Here is a 12,719-nt window from a genome sequence, read left to right as displayed (position 1 = left end):
TAGGAAAGGTATTTTCAGAAATAAAGGGTTTCATACTCGCCATGCATTACCTGAAATATATTGCTAAAGGTCCTAAGGCGTAAAACGGTAAAGGCTGATATGGATGTCAAGTTCAAGAAACCATCCAACAGCTATACAAACTAACCATCTCCCTTATTATCTACACGTCCCTGAAAGTATTGAAAACTTAAACCCTCTCTAATACTGGTGAACTGGTGTTAGTTTTGACAATGGTGAAAATTTTTGAGAGATACTCCAGCATACTAGGATAAAGGGTTTGGAGTGAAAAACAATGCTGAACTGATAAATACTATTCAATATGTTAACGGCATGTTATGTTATATCGGTCAGATAGCCAAGCGGGTCAAGCGGTCGACTGTCATTCGCTTCACTGTGGATGTGCGTTCCAGCCCTGGCTCGGTGTACAGAAAAATAAAAAAGGCTAATATATTATGCTGGTGTCTGATCGGCATATGGTGGAGCAGTACGGAAAAAGATAAGGGCTTGCGGCTCGGTGCTACTCCTCCATAGATCCCTACCAGAAGGGCGTGGCGCCTGATATACCGGCGTATATATGTATACGCCGGTATATTAGATATATATATATATATATATATATATATATATATATATATATATATATATATATATATATATATATATATATATATATATATATATATATTGATTTATAGTATCAGCAATCGGTCAGGAAATAAAACTCTATTTGTTCAGTCTCAGATATATATATATATATATATATATATATATATATATATATATATATATATATATATATAATATATGTTAACGACAACTGTCATTGTCAAGAGAAATGGGTCTAAACATGAAGGTAAAATTTATGTGATTCAGCTGCCAACTATACGACAACTATAGAAGATCGACAAAACATTGATAGTTATCCAATATAAATATGTGGAAAGCCACAGTACATAACAACTAGACATAAGTAAAGAAAGCTCAGAGCTCAGAACTCAGAGTCAAGTTCAGAGTTAAAGCACCACAAACTATCACCATATAGATAAGATTTTTCCGTTTGAGCTACATATATAATGTATATATATATATATATATATATATATATATATATATATATATATACATACATGTATTTTATTTATAATTTATTTATCATTTCTTTTTCAGGTTATAAAAAAATTATTGATGGAGTCTCAGGAAAATTTCATTCTGGACACCTTACAGCCATTATGGGTCCCTCGGGAGCTGGGAAAACCTCTTTGCTTAATATTCTCACAGGATATCAGTAAGTATAAACCTAGCTGTTGATTAAAAATATATTTTTTTGTGATCTGACATTAAATAAAAATTTATATAGAATTTTCTAAAATATACAGTCCTTAAACTACTTAAACGAAGATTTCATTGTTGGAGATACTCTCAGGCATTTAGGCAGAAATCTTGTAGACTATAAATTGATTAATAAAAGGTTTAGAAATAGCATGACATCATTGGAAACACTGATCTACATTGGTAAATTAAGACTAACAGTAAAATAAATTCAACATAGTCCGTTAGAATAGAAAATAATTTAAAAAACACAAATAAAAAAGTGTTCAATTAAGTATAAAAGAGAATTTAGGTATTGATTTAATTATATATATATATATATATATATATATATATATATATATATATATATATATATATTAAACCTAGAGCTAAGATTAATACTATTATGAAAATTAATGTTAAACTCACCAGTTTATAGTAGAATGGAATGAACATGGCATCTTGAAACATCAGCAAGAACTACAAGCGATACTAGATATAGAAAAAATAGACATATGCCTCATTTCTGAAACCCATTTTACGAATGAGCCATATATTAGATTTAGGGGTTTTAAAATTTATCATACTACTCACCCAGATAATGCAGCCAAATGAGGTAGTGCAGTAAGAATCAAAGAAAATATTATGCACTATCACGAAATGGGATACAGAACTAAAGAATTTCAGGTCATTAAAAAGTAAATGTAAAAACTATGAATTAATCGTCACAGCGGTTTACAGTCCGCCAAGACATGCAATCAAGAAAAATCAATATGTAGATTTCCTGGCCAGTCAAGGACATAGATCTATCCTTGGAGGAGACTTCAATGCAAAACTTACGCATTGGAGGTCACGACTGACTACCACCAAACGGAAATAATTTTTAGAAGCAATGAAATATATAAAATGCGACGCAATATCAACGGGAAAGCCAACATACTGGCCTACTGACACAAATAAAATCCCAGACCTTATCGACTTCTTTGTAGTCAGAAATATTTCAACAAATTACATAGGATAGAAGAGGCATTGGATATAAACTCGGACTATTCTCCAATTATTCTCACATTCAGTGACACTATTATCAAAAAAAAACCCACTAGACTTGTTAACAAAAATACTGACTGGAAAAGTTTCCAGATAGACCTTGAAGAGAAGAATAACCTCTCAGTTCCATTAAGAACGGTTGATCAACTCGAGGCAGATGTAGAATTACTCAATAAAAATGTACAACAAGCTGCTTGGAACAACAGCACGAACGGTGTCGAAAGAATAACAGGAAATAACTACCTGAAAGAAATCAGAGAAATGATAACCGAAAAAAGAAAGCTGAGACGCAAGTGGCATCAGTCTAGAGCACCAGTTGATAAAACTGGATTAAGCAATGCCACGCAAAAATTAAAAAGAGAAATTCAAAAAATTAAAAACGAATCGGTTAGCACCTACCTAAGTGAACTATCAAATGATAGCGCTACTGATTACTCTTTGTGGAAGGCTACCAAACGATTAAAAAGGCCAATCTTACAGAATCCACAAATTAGAAATACTAATGGTACCTGGGCAAGAAGCAATATACAAAAGGCTAACAAGGCTGCTGACTACCTAGAAAATACTTTTCAACCAAAAGAAGAACAAGAAACAATTAACTGGGAGCTCCCTGATCAAGATAAAATGGAGATTAGCCCTGTAACTACAAAAGATGTATATTTGGAAATAAAAGAAAATTTAAATCCAAAGAAAATTTCTGGATTTGATCTAATTACTGGGGAAACTTAAAGCAACTTCCAAGGAAAGCTGTAATAAAATTAACACATCTTATAAACGCTTCCTTTAGGCTGAGGTACGTACCAAATTTATGGAACGTGGCAGAAATTATAATGACACTAAAACCAGGAAAACCTCTACAAGAAGCTTCTTCATATATGCCTATTTCACTGTTACCTGTCATGTCTAAATTATACGAAAAATTACTCTTAAAGAGACTAAAACCGATTATAGAGGAAAACAACTAATTCCTAATCATCAGTTTGGGTTTAGAGCAAGCCACTCAACGATAGATCAGGTGCATAGAATAAAAGCTCTAGAAGAAGGAAAAGTCTTTTCCTCGATGTAGCGCATGCTTTTGACAAAGTGTGTTGAACAAATTAACATCTGGACCAGGCGATGGCGTATCAAATTGAATGAAACAAAATCTGTTCATGTCAATTTTTTACTAACAAAAGAAAACAACATATCCCAGTTAGTATAAATAGAAACCAAATAACTTATGCAAATACGGCAAAATATTTGGGTATGACATTAGATTCCACGCTACGTTGGAAAGCACATATTAAGAAAAAAAATGAGGGATTAGAAATTAAGTTTAGAAATATGTACTGGTTGATGGGAAAAAATCCACTCTGTCTACTTATAGCAAATTGTTATTGTATAAGTAAGTCCTTAAACCGATATGAACATATGGGTTACAGCTATAGGGCTGTACAAAAGAAAGTAACATCCAAATTATACAACGATATCAGAATAAATTATTAAGGAACATCGTTAACGCTCCATGGTACTTCAGAAACTGTTATCTTCATCGAGACCTACAGATTGATACGGTTATCCAGACAATAAGTGAGTTTGCCGAGAGTCATGAACAAAGACTTTCCAACCACGTGAATGTAGAGGCCATCAAACTCTTATACAACGCCAACCAGATAAGAAGACTTAAGAGAACGAAGCCGTTTGAGCAAAGTGCTGCTAAAGTGTATAGGTTAGCTAGTAGTACTATAATGTATTAGAGCCTAAGGAATATTGCTGAATGTAACCTTAGATAAGTTTTTCGTAATATTTGTATATAGAACTAACTTGCTTATTGATCATAGTGAATGATCAGATAGCAATAATCATAACATTCCTGTTGGAGTTTTATTAAATAAAAGAAAATGTGTTTTTCAACGAATGAACGTTCACGAATGAGGGTATAAGGGGTTTGAAGAGGTAGTACATTTTGTACCGAGTTGGTCGGACCCTGGTCCTTACAAATTCCCAGGGCTATTCCCACTAAATCCACATTTAAGGATTTAACCTCCCACTAGTCAAGACCTCCCATTACTGGGCCTAGAATTTGGAGAATCAACTCTTCCATATGCTTGGTATCGAAAACTTACAGGCAGTAGTGACATAATGATTTAACTGGCTGTGATACTGCGGTACAGAAAAGAAAGGAAAACTACTGCACCAAATCTCCCAAGAAAAGCTACATGATGGATACAAATTATACTATGGCCCCGAGTCTCCTGCAATCCCGAATCTCTTCAATCAGACAGGGGTGTTAATAATCTCTGGAGGAAAAAAATAAAAATAAAAAAAGATCACTATTAACACATATTGCTACGTGGAATGTTAAAACTTTATATCAATTAGAAAAACTGAAAAATGTACATCTCGAAATGAAATAATTGCAAAAGACTAATATTGTTAGTATAATGAAATGAATGAATTGAAAAGAAAATTGCTTTTAGGGACATTTAATTCCTAGCTGAGCGCATTCGGTTTACAAAACCATCTTCCGATGTAGCAACAGTCGAAGAAACAATAAAACCTGTCGACCAGATCAAGTATACAATGAATAGCTGAAATTACTCTCAAATGACAATATTAAAGAACTTATTGTATTGTTGAATCAAATATATGATATCAGTAAACTTTTATCACATTGGTTAAAATGAATATTTATTCCTCTCCATAGAAACTAAATATTAGAAAATGTAGCGATTGTAGTTGATAATTAACTGATGGGCCATGCCGTGCCAACGCTGCGTTTTTTGTCGCCTGTCACGTGACGGTAGGTTTTTCGTCATGCGACAGGCGACGAAAAACGTACATACAAGAAGTTTAAGAAGAACATTCCCGTAATATAAATCACACTTTATTACTTTTTAAAAATAATGTAATATTCAAAATAAATTACATTTATTTCTAACTTGTAATTAGCTTAATTTTATTTGTAATTCTTTTAAAAACTGCTTTTCTATTTTTTTTTGTCAAAAAATTATTTATCATAAAAACCAGTCTGTTAGTTAAAATGGTGTGACATAAATATATTCTTTGGCATTAAACCAAATAAATATGCAGATTGTCTAAAGCATTTATGTAAGTCAACTTATATAATTGTGTATTTTAAGAAGTCATTATGTTAAAAAAATATCCCGTAAATTAAATATATGTTTAGCAGATTTGACATTTTTTTCTTTATATATAGGGTGTTCCCGAAAATAGTGTAATAAAAAAAAAGTCGGATAAAATTTTTTCTAAATTCAACCGTTCGACTAAAAAACGAAACATACATTTTGATAAGCAAAGGAAATCTGTCAACTACGTGCAGTATGAAAATCTGAACGTAGACACACAACTTTAGTAAACAGATACTTTGGAAAATCGTGTTTAGTGTTACCGCGAAAATGTTTTCGAAGTATTATGTGCGGATGAAGCATGTTTCACGAGAAACGATGTGTATAATTTTCATAATTGCCACATATGGGGTGACGAGAACCATTATTTAAAACGTAGAACAAAATTTCAACGATAATTCACCATAAATTTAAGGGCTGGAATAATAACAATCGTTTGATAGGACCATATGAATTACTCAGAACACTAAATGGAGATGCCTACTATAATTTCTTACAAACTGTTTTGCCGGTACTTCTTGAAGGCGTGCCTTTGCAAACACGCCATGAAATGTGGTTTCTTTACGACGGAGCCCTAGTACATTTTACCTGAGCAGTTAAAAATCTTCTTAATACCACTTATTCTCATCGTTGGATTGGTATGAATGGACCCATTCTGTGGCCATTAAGATGTCTCGAATGCAATGTAATGGATTTTTATTTTTGGGGACATCAGAAGTCGTTAGTTCATGATAACCGAGATGAAATCGAAACAGAAGCTGAATTACGGGAAAGAATTTTTGATGTTGCAGAACATCTAATAATTATATTTAATATTTAATAATTTAGGATTATTAAACGTTGTCTGTTGTATTTAATTTCCACTGTAAACTATGTAATTCAGTTAGCTCCCTCGGCATTCAACACCTTTAGAGCTTAATAAATACATAATTCTAGTTCAGTTAAAAGCTAAAGCGTTTCTATTTTAAATAATTGACATTTTAAAAATTCGTTTAGAATTATGCCATATTTCAATACATTTTAGAAAAACATTGCAAATAGGGTAGAGTGGGCCACAATGAGATACGGGCCACTATGAGACAGTTGAAGTATTGAAATTTAGGAGGGGCTTGACAGGTGCTGCACTCTATGAGCAATTTTATAAATTTCATCTTTACCCATAACTCACATTGCAAATGGCTAATATCAGTCTACTACGGATTGTTTGACCTTCGTAGTTTTTCGACACCAGAAGTTTTTTCATCACTCTATTTCACCACAAAATATTAACCAGGTAAGCAGATATTCTGTTACTTTTTATAACTAACATGTGACACATGTTTATATAGCTCAATTTCGTGATATTTACAGTTTTAGTTTTTATGTATAAATCGGTTATAATAACAAAAGAGTAAAACACTGTGCATTGGGCCACAATGAGACAGAATTTTTGTCTCATTGTGGCCCATTACGAAGTTGCTTTTTAAATACAGTAATTTTAAAAATAAATCATTTTATTTATCAGAAATGAGCTACGTTGAATAAAATAATTGAAAATTTAATTCACTAATATTTTCTTAAATAACAAAATGTTATTTTTTTATTATTTATTTATTTTTTTATTTTAGTCTATTTATTTTTGTATTTTTTTTTCAGGTTGCAGAATGTCGAGAGGAAGAAAGCGGAAATCCGACAAGAGGCAGTTTTCTACTGAAAGCATGAAGCAGGCAGTGGATGCAGTTCTACTTGGAATTAGGGGTACACGTCTGTCTAGGCCTCAAGCTGCAGAAGAATTTGGTCTAAAATTTCAAACTTTGCAAAGGTATGTTGCTAAACAGAAAGCCAATCCTGATCAAGATATTCGTATGGCTCCTAACTACAGCTGCAGAAAAATTTTCAATAATGAAGAAGAACTATCTTTATTGGACTATATCACTATTTGTTCCAAAATGTGCTATGGCAAATCAACAAAAGATTTTCGTGAGCTGGCCTTTGAGATGGCCCAAGCCAATAATATACCAGTCCCTGAGAGCTGGACTACTAATAAAAAAGCAGGCATTGACTGGATGCAGGGTTTTTTAAAGCGCCATTCACAGTTGCGGATACGTCAACCAGAAGCATGTAGTTTGTCAAAGGCTACATATTTCAACAAACATAATGTTGGTATTTTCTTCCACAACTTAAAGTCTGTGTATGACCGTTCAGACTGTTTTTCTGATGGAATACGCATCTACAATTTAGATGAGACTGCAGCAACTGTTCATTAACCAAAGAAAGTACTGGCACCTAAGGGTAGTAAACAGGTAAGCAAATGCACGAGTGGGGAAAGAGGAGTGCTCGTTATTACGACATGCTACATAGTAAGCGCTTCTGGAAATAGTTTACCTTCAGCAATGATTTTCCCAAGAAAAAATTTCAAAGAGCACATGATCAGTGCTGCTCCTCCAGGGACTCTGGGATTGGCCACTAACAATGGCTGGATGAATGAAGAGGCGTTTGTTAAAGTTATGGAACATTTTATAAAACACAGTGGGTCCACAAAGGAGAACCCTACGTGTCTTATATTTGACAACTATGAAAGTCATTTGACTGTTCCATCATTAAACCTTGTCAAAGAAAATGGAGTCACTATTGTTACATTACCTCCTCACTGCAGTAACAAACTGCAACCACTTGATGTGGCTGTTTATCAGCCATTTAAGGCACATTACAATGCTACTGTTGATTCATGGCTTTTACACCACTCAGGCATACCATTATCAAGTTACCAGGTTGCACAGTGTATTGGAGTTGCTCATGAAAAGGCGCTTCGGCTAATATCAAATCTGGTTTTAAAAAATGTGGAATTTTTCCATATGATAGTGACATTTTCACAGAAGATGACTTCCTTATGAGATACGTAAGTGACAGAGATCTTAACAACAACCCACTCAGAATTATTCATGAAGAAGAAGGAGAACCATCAACGTCCACAGGCCCTGTTGTTAGCTGCACACATTTGTCTGGCGCTATTCAAGAGGAAGCTGATGAACCGCAAAGCAACATTTAATCTATTCCAAGACCTATAAGCTGCCAATCAACTCGAAAATTTGTCAGTCCCCACATTTTGAAAGGTTTTCCAAAGGCAGGCGAAAGAAAAGGTGCGAGGAAGGCACGTTGCAAGCTTTCATGCAGTATCGTCACTGACACCCCTGAAAAGTCTAAAATAGAGGAGAGACTCAAAAAACGCAGTTTTTATAAAAATCGTGGGACAAAGAGACATGTCAAAGCTGTGTTCTCGAAGTGCAAAAAAGGCAGTCAGACATAGAACACTACGTTTCAAGTGAGAGCAGCGAGGAATTTGAAATTTCTGCTTCCAGCAATAGTGAGGAGGAGTTTTCAGACACTGACAATGACCAGCGAGAAAAAGTTAATCCTTCAAAATTTAAGCCCCTTGATGAAGACCCAAATATTGAAGATTTTGTCCTTGTTAAGTTTGAGACTAAAGACTTGGGAGATGTTTATTACATAGGCAAAGTAATCTCAACAAAGGACACAAATGGTGATGTAGAAGTAAGTTATTTAAGGAAAAGTTTAAAAAATTCAGGCTATTTTTGTTTTTCTATCATCTCAGATATCTCAATGGTTAAGATTTTCTGATATCACGAATCTGACTGAATTACCTTTGGGTAACACAGTCAGGCTTCGTTCATTCCACAAATTCTCTGTCAACTTAGATTTAATCACAGTAAAGTAGAATATTTTTCTTAGAAAGCTTACTTCTACGTTATCTTTACCGTTGTATTTTCTGTTAGATAAGTATCTATGTAGATAACTGTGTTTTTTTTTGTAGATGTACATTAAATTGCGTATAAAATGGAGTGTTTGGGTTTTTTTTACCATGTCTCAGTTTACTGGCCCATACTTGGGCCACAATGGGACACTTGCAATAATTTTTAAAAAGCTTTATGAAACTGATTGAAATCAATCACAGATAATCAGTTTCAATGTAAAACGTACAGAAAACATTAACGTTTCTAGAATACTATATTTGAAAGGAATCTGTCCACTAACAAAAAATAAAAAAAATTAAAAATTGAATTTCGTCTCATAGTGGCCCCCCTCCCTTATTTTTTTTAGTTGCGTTAATTACTTTTTAGAAATTAAACCATAGTACTTACTTACTTAAGTAAAAATAATAATTTATTTAAAACTTCGAATTTTAATCCAAAACCCTAATTCAGATAAAAGCAAACGCCACATTATTAATGCAAAAAATAATGTATTTATAAATAAATATAAATAAATAAGAAATATTTTGCAGATATTACCTACATTTCCTCAGATGTCAATAACCTTGAATAGTGAATAAACAAGGGTTTGATTATGTTAAATCCCGTAAGTCACAAACGAGTTTTTATTCTGAAACGCTTTCACTGCATATGACGTTACCAGATTATTTAATTTTCTTAAAATAAAAATTTACCTATATGGAAAACAATGTAACTTTTTTTTTGGAAACGGTTAAGTTTAGAAAAAAGTGTTAGAGGACTTTTTTGTTCCAAATTGTGTATTATACCCATACCTTAAAGGAACGCACTATTTTTGGGGACACCCTGTATATCTATAATAATGTAACACTCTTTAACCTATTACTAGCAAATATTTGCAAGGTCAAGAGAGACCCGGTTTCTACGATATTTTGTGATTCAGGGAGGCTCTTTCTTGTGACGATAAGGAAGGACGTCATTGTAAATACAAAATATTTGTGCTAATCCAGTAAAATAAGGCAAAAAAGGGGGCAAACCTCGGAATGAAAGATAATAAGCTGAAAATTTGCATACGTCTTTATTTTGATGTTATAAAACTTACCTCAAAAGTCTCATATAATCACGTGTCTGCGACTTAAGATATTTAAGGTCAAAGGTTACGAAAATGAGTTTTCTGCAAATATCTCGTTTCCCTTACACTTTATGACATTTAAGATGGTAAAAAAATTGTATAATGGAAAATTCTCTTCAATTTTTGTCTCAAGTACTTTTATGTACCTTCAACCCTTCTTCAGATAGAGCGCAAAGAGTGGGGGACCGCTTACCTGTGTATACGGTAACGCGAAGTCAGCCAGTAGGATTCAATAAATAATAAGTTATATAGTTAATTATTTACTTAAAATACTATTATTATCATTAAATTTTTATTATTTATTATTTAATAAACTATATTTATAGATATTAATTATAAAATATATATTTTTTATATAATATTTATTTTATTTTTACTCAGACTACACTAAGAACATTAAAGCAATGGAACAACTAAGAAGAACTGCCGGTATTTCAAAATCTTACGAACTCCGTTTTGATGAAACAATGAATGTGCCTATCAGCCAAGAACAATTTTTATTGAACACATCTAATAAAAAAATCTTTATAGACATGCTTATCGACAAATTAAAAGCTGTTAATATCACTACAAAACAAGCCAGAGGTGATGCTGATGTTCTCATTGTAGAAACAGCTATTGCAGAGTCTGAAAGTCTGAACATGTAGGAAAAACTTCCGTCATTGTAGGAGAAGATATTGATTTGCTAGTTATCTTGATAGGACGAAGCTCAATCACATCAACAAGAATTTTTTTTTAAATTGGTAAGGGTAATGCGGAGACAAAATTATATTCATCGAAAAGTTTTGATAAATACCCTCATTCTAAGAAACACATCTTATTTTTACACGCGTTTAGTGGATGTGATACGACTTCTGCGATTTATAGGAGAGGTAAAATATCGTTTATTAAAATGTTCGAAAAAAAATCACCATTTACATCAGTCACCTCAACTATTTCAACAAAACAACAAAAAACTGCTCTGTACAAGAATTATTTGGAAATGGAGTACGTATTTTCTTAGCAGCGAATAATGCTCCAACATCGGAAGACGATATAGACTCTTTTCGATACACCCAGTTCAATCAAATCAACAAGACTTAACTGTGTTTTGAGTGCAGTTATCAAGTCTTCCACCTTCAAGTGCAGCAGCTCGTCAGCATATCATTCGTGTCTATTATCAGACCCAAATTTGGTTGGGAAATGATTTAGAACCCCAAGAATTCGGCTTTGGGTAATGCAAAATGAATTTCTGGAACCAATAACAACATTATTACCGCCAGCACCAGAAGAACTGCTGAATACAATATTTTGCAATTGCAAGAAAGGTTGTGGTTCTAATTGCGGATGCAGGAAATCAGGATTGCAATGTACTTTAATTTGTGGGCAGTGTAATGGACAATCATGTCTAAACGCTTCATCAACTTCAGATGATTTCAATGAAGAACGTGAATATGCACCTGATATTCTTGAATATTTTTATTCTGATACTTTAATAAACGAGAATGATGATGATGAATCCGATATTTAGCGGTCAGAGGAAGAAGAAGAAGACGATGAAGAAGAAAATGAATACAAAAATAATAACCATACATAATAAAAGAATATATATTAGGTATATTTGTAACTTTAATAAATCGATTATTGGATTAATAAATAAATATATAATTTAAACAAATAATAAATATGATTTTTTCAGTATTTAATTAAATATAAAAATGATTATTGTTGAATTCTGCACTTGATCTTAATTTATCATATATACAGCTGTTAAAAATATCATTAAAGGTCATTTGAAATATTTCATTTAATATTGTATGTTTGTTAAAAATAAAATAAATATTATATAAAAAATATATATTTTATAATTAATATCTATAAATATAGTTTATTAAATAATAAATAATAAAAATTTAATGACAATAATAGTATTTTAAGTGAATAATTAACTATATAACTTATTATTTATTGAATCCTACTGGCTGACTTCGCGTTACCGTATACACAGGTAAGCGGTCCCCCACTCTGCGCTCTATCTTAAGAAGGGTTGAAGGTACATAAAAGTACTTGAGACAAAAGTTGAAGAGAATTTTCCATTCTACAATTTTTCTTACTACCTTAAATGTTATAAAGTGTAAGCGAAACGAGATATTTGCAGAAAACTCATTTTCGTGACCTTTGACCTTAAATATCTTAAGTCGCGGACACGTGATTATATGAGACTTTTGAGGTAAGTTTTATACCATCAAACTAAAGACGTATGCAAATTTTCAGCTTATTATCTTTCATTCCGAGGTTGCATCCTTATTTTACCGGACTATGCCCACATATTTTAGTTCATGTATGTAACTATCAGTATTGAGATATTCAATATTTGAGATGAATTGTAACATA

General features: G+C 32.6%; 1 protein-coding gene across 2 annotated transcripts in view; it reads left to right on the top strand.

Moving 5' to 3' along the window:
- Positions 1 to 12,719, top strand: part of LOC140432381 (ATP-binding cassette sub-family G member 1) — a 176,288-nt gene that overhangs the window by 101,110 nt on the left and 62,459 nt on the right. For both annotated transcript variants that reach the window (XM_072520235.1, XM_072520236.1), the window contains exon 2: positions 1,168 to 1,285. In XM_072520235.1, coding sequence (XP_072376336.1) covers positions 1,168 to 1,285 — 118 coding nt within the window. The remainder of the gene's footprint in view (positions 1 to 1,167; positions 1,286 to 12,719) is intronic.

The sequence above is a fragment of the Diabrotica undecimpunctata genome, chromosome 1, assembly GCF_040954645.1.
Source record: "Diabrotica undecimpunctata isolate CICGRU chromosome 1, icDiaUnde3, whole genome shotgun sequence".
Classification (NCBI taxonomy): Eukaryota; Metazoa; Arthropoda; class Insecta; order Coleoptera; family Chrysomelidae; genus Diabrotica; species Diabrotica undecimpunctata.
This window is presented reverse-complemented; position numbering and strand designations above follow the sequence as displayed.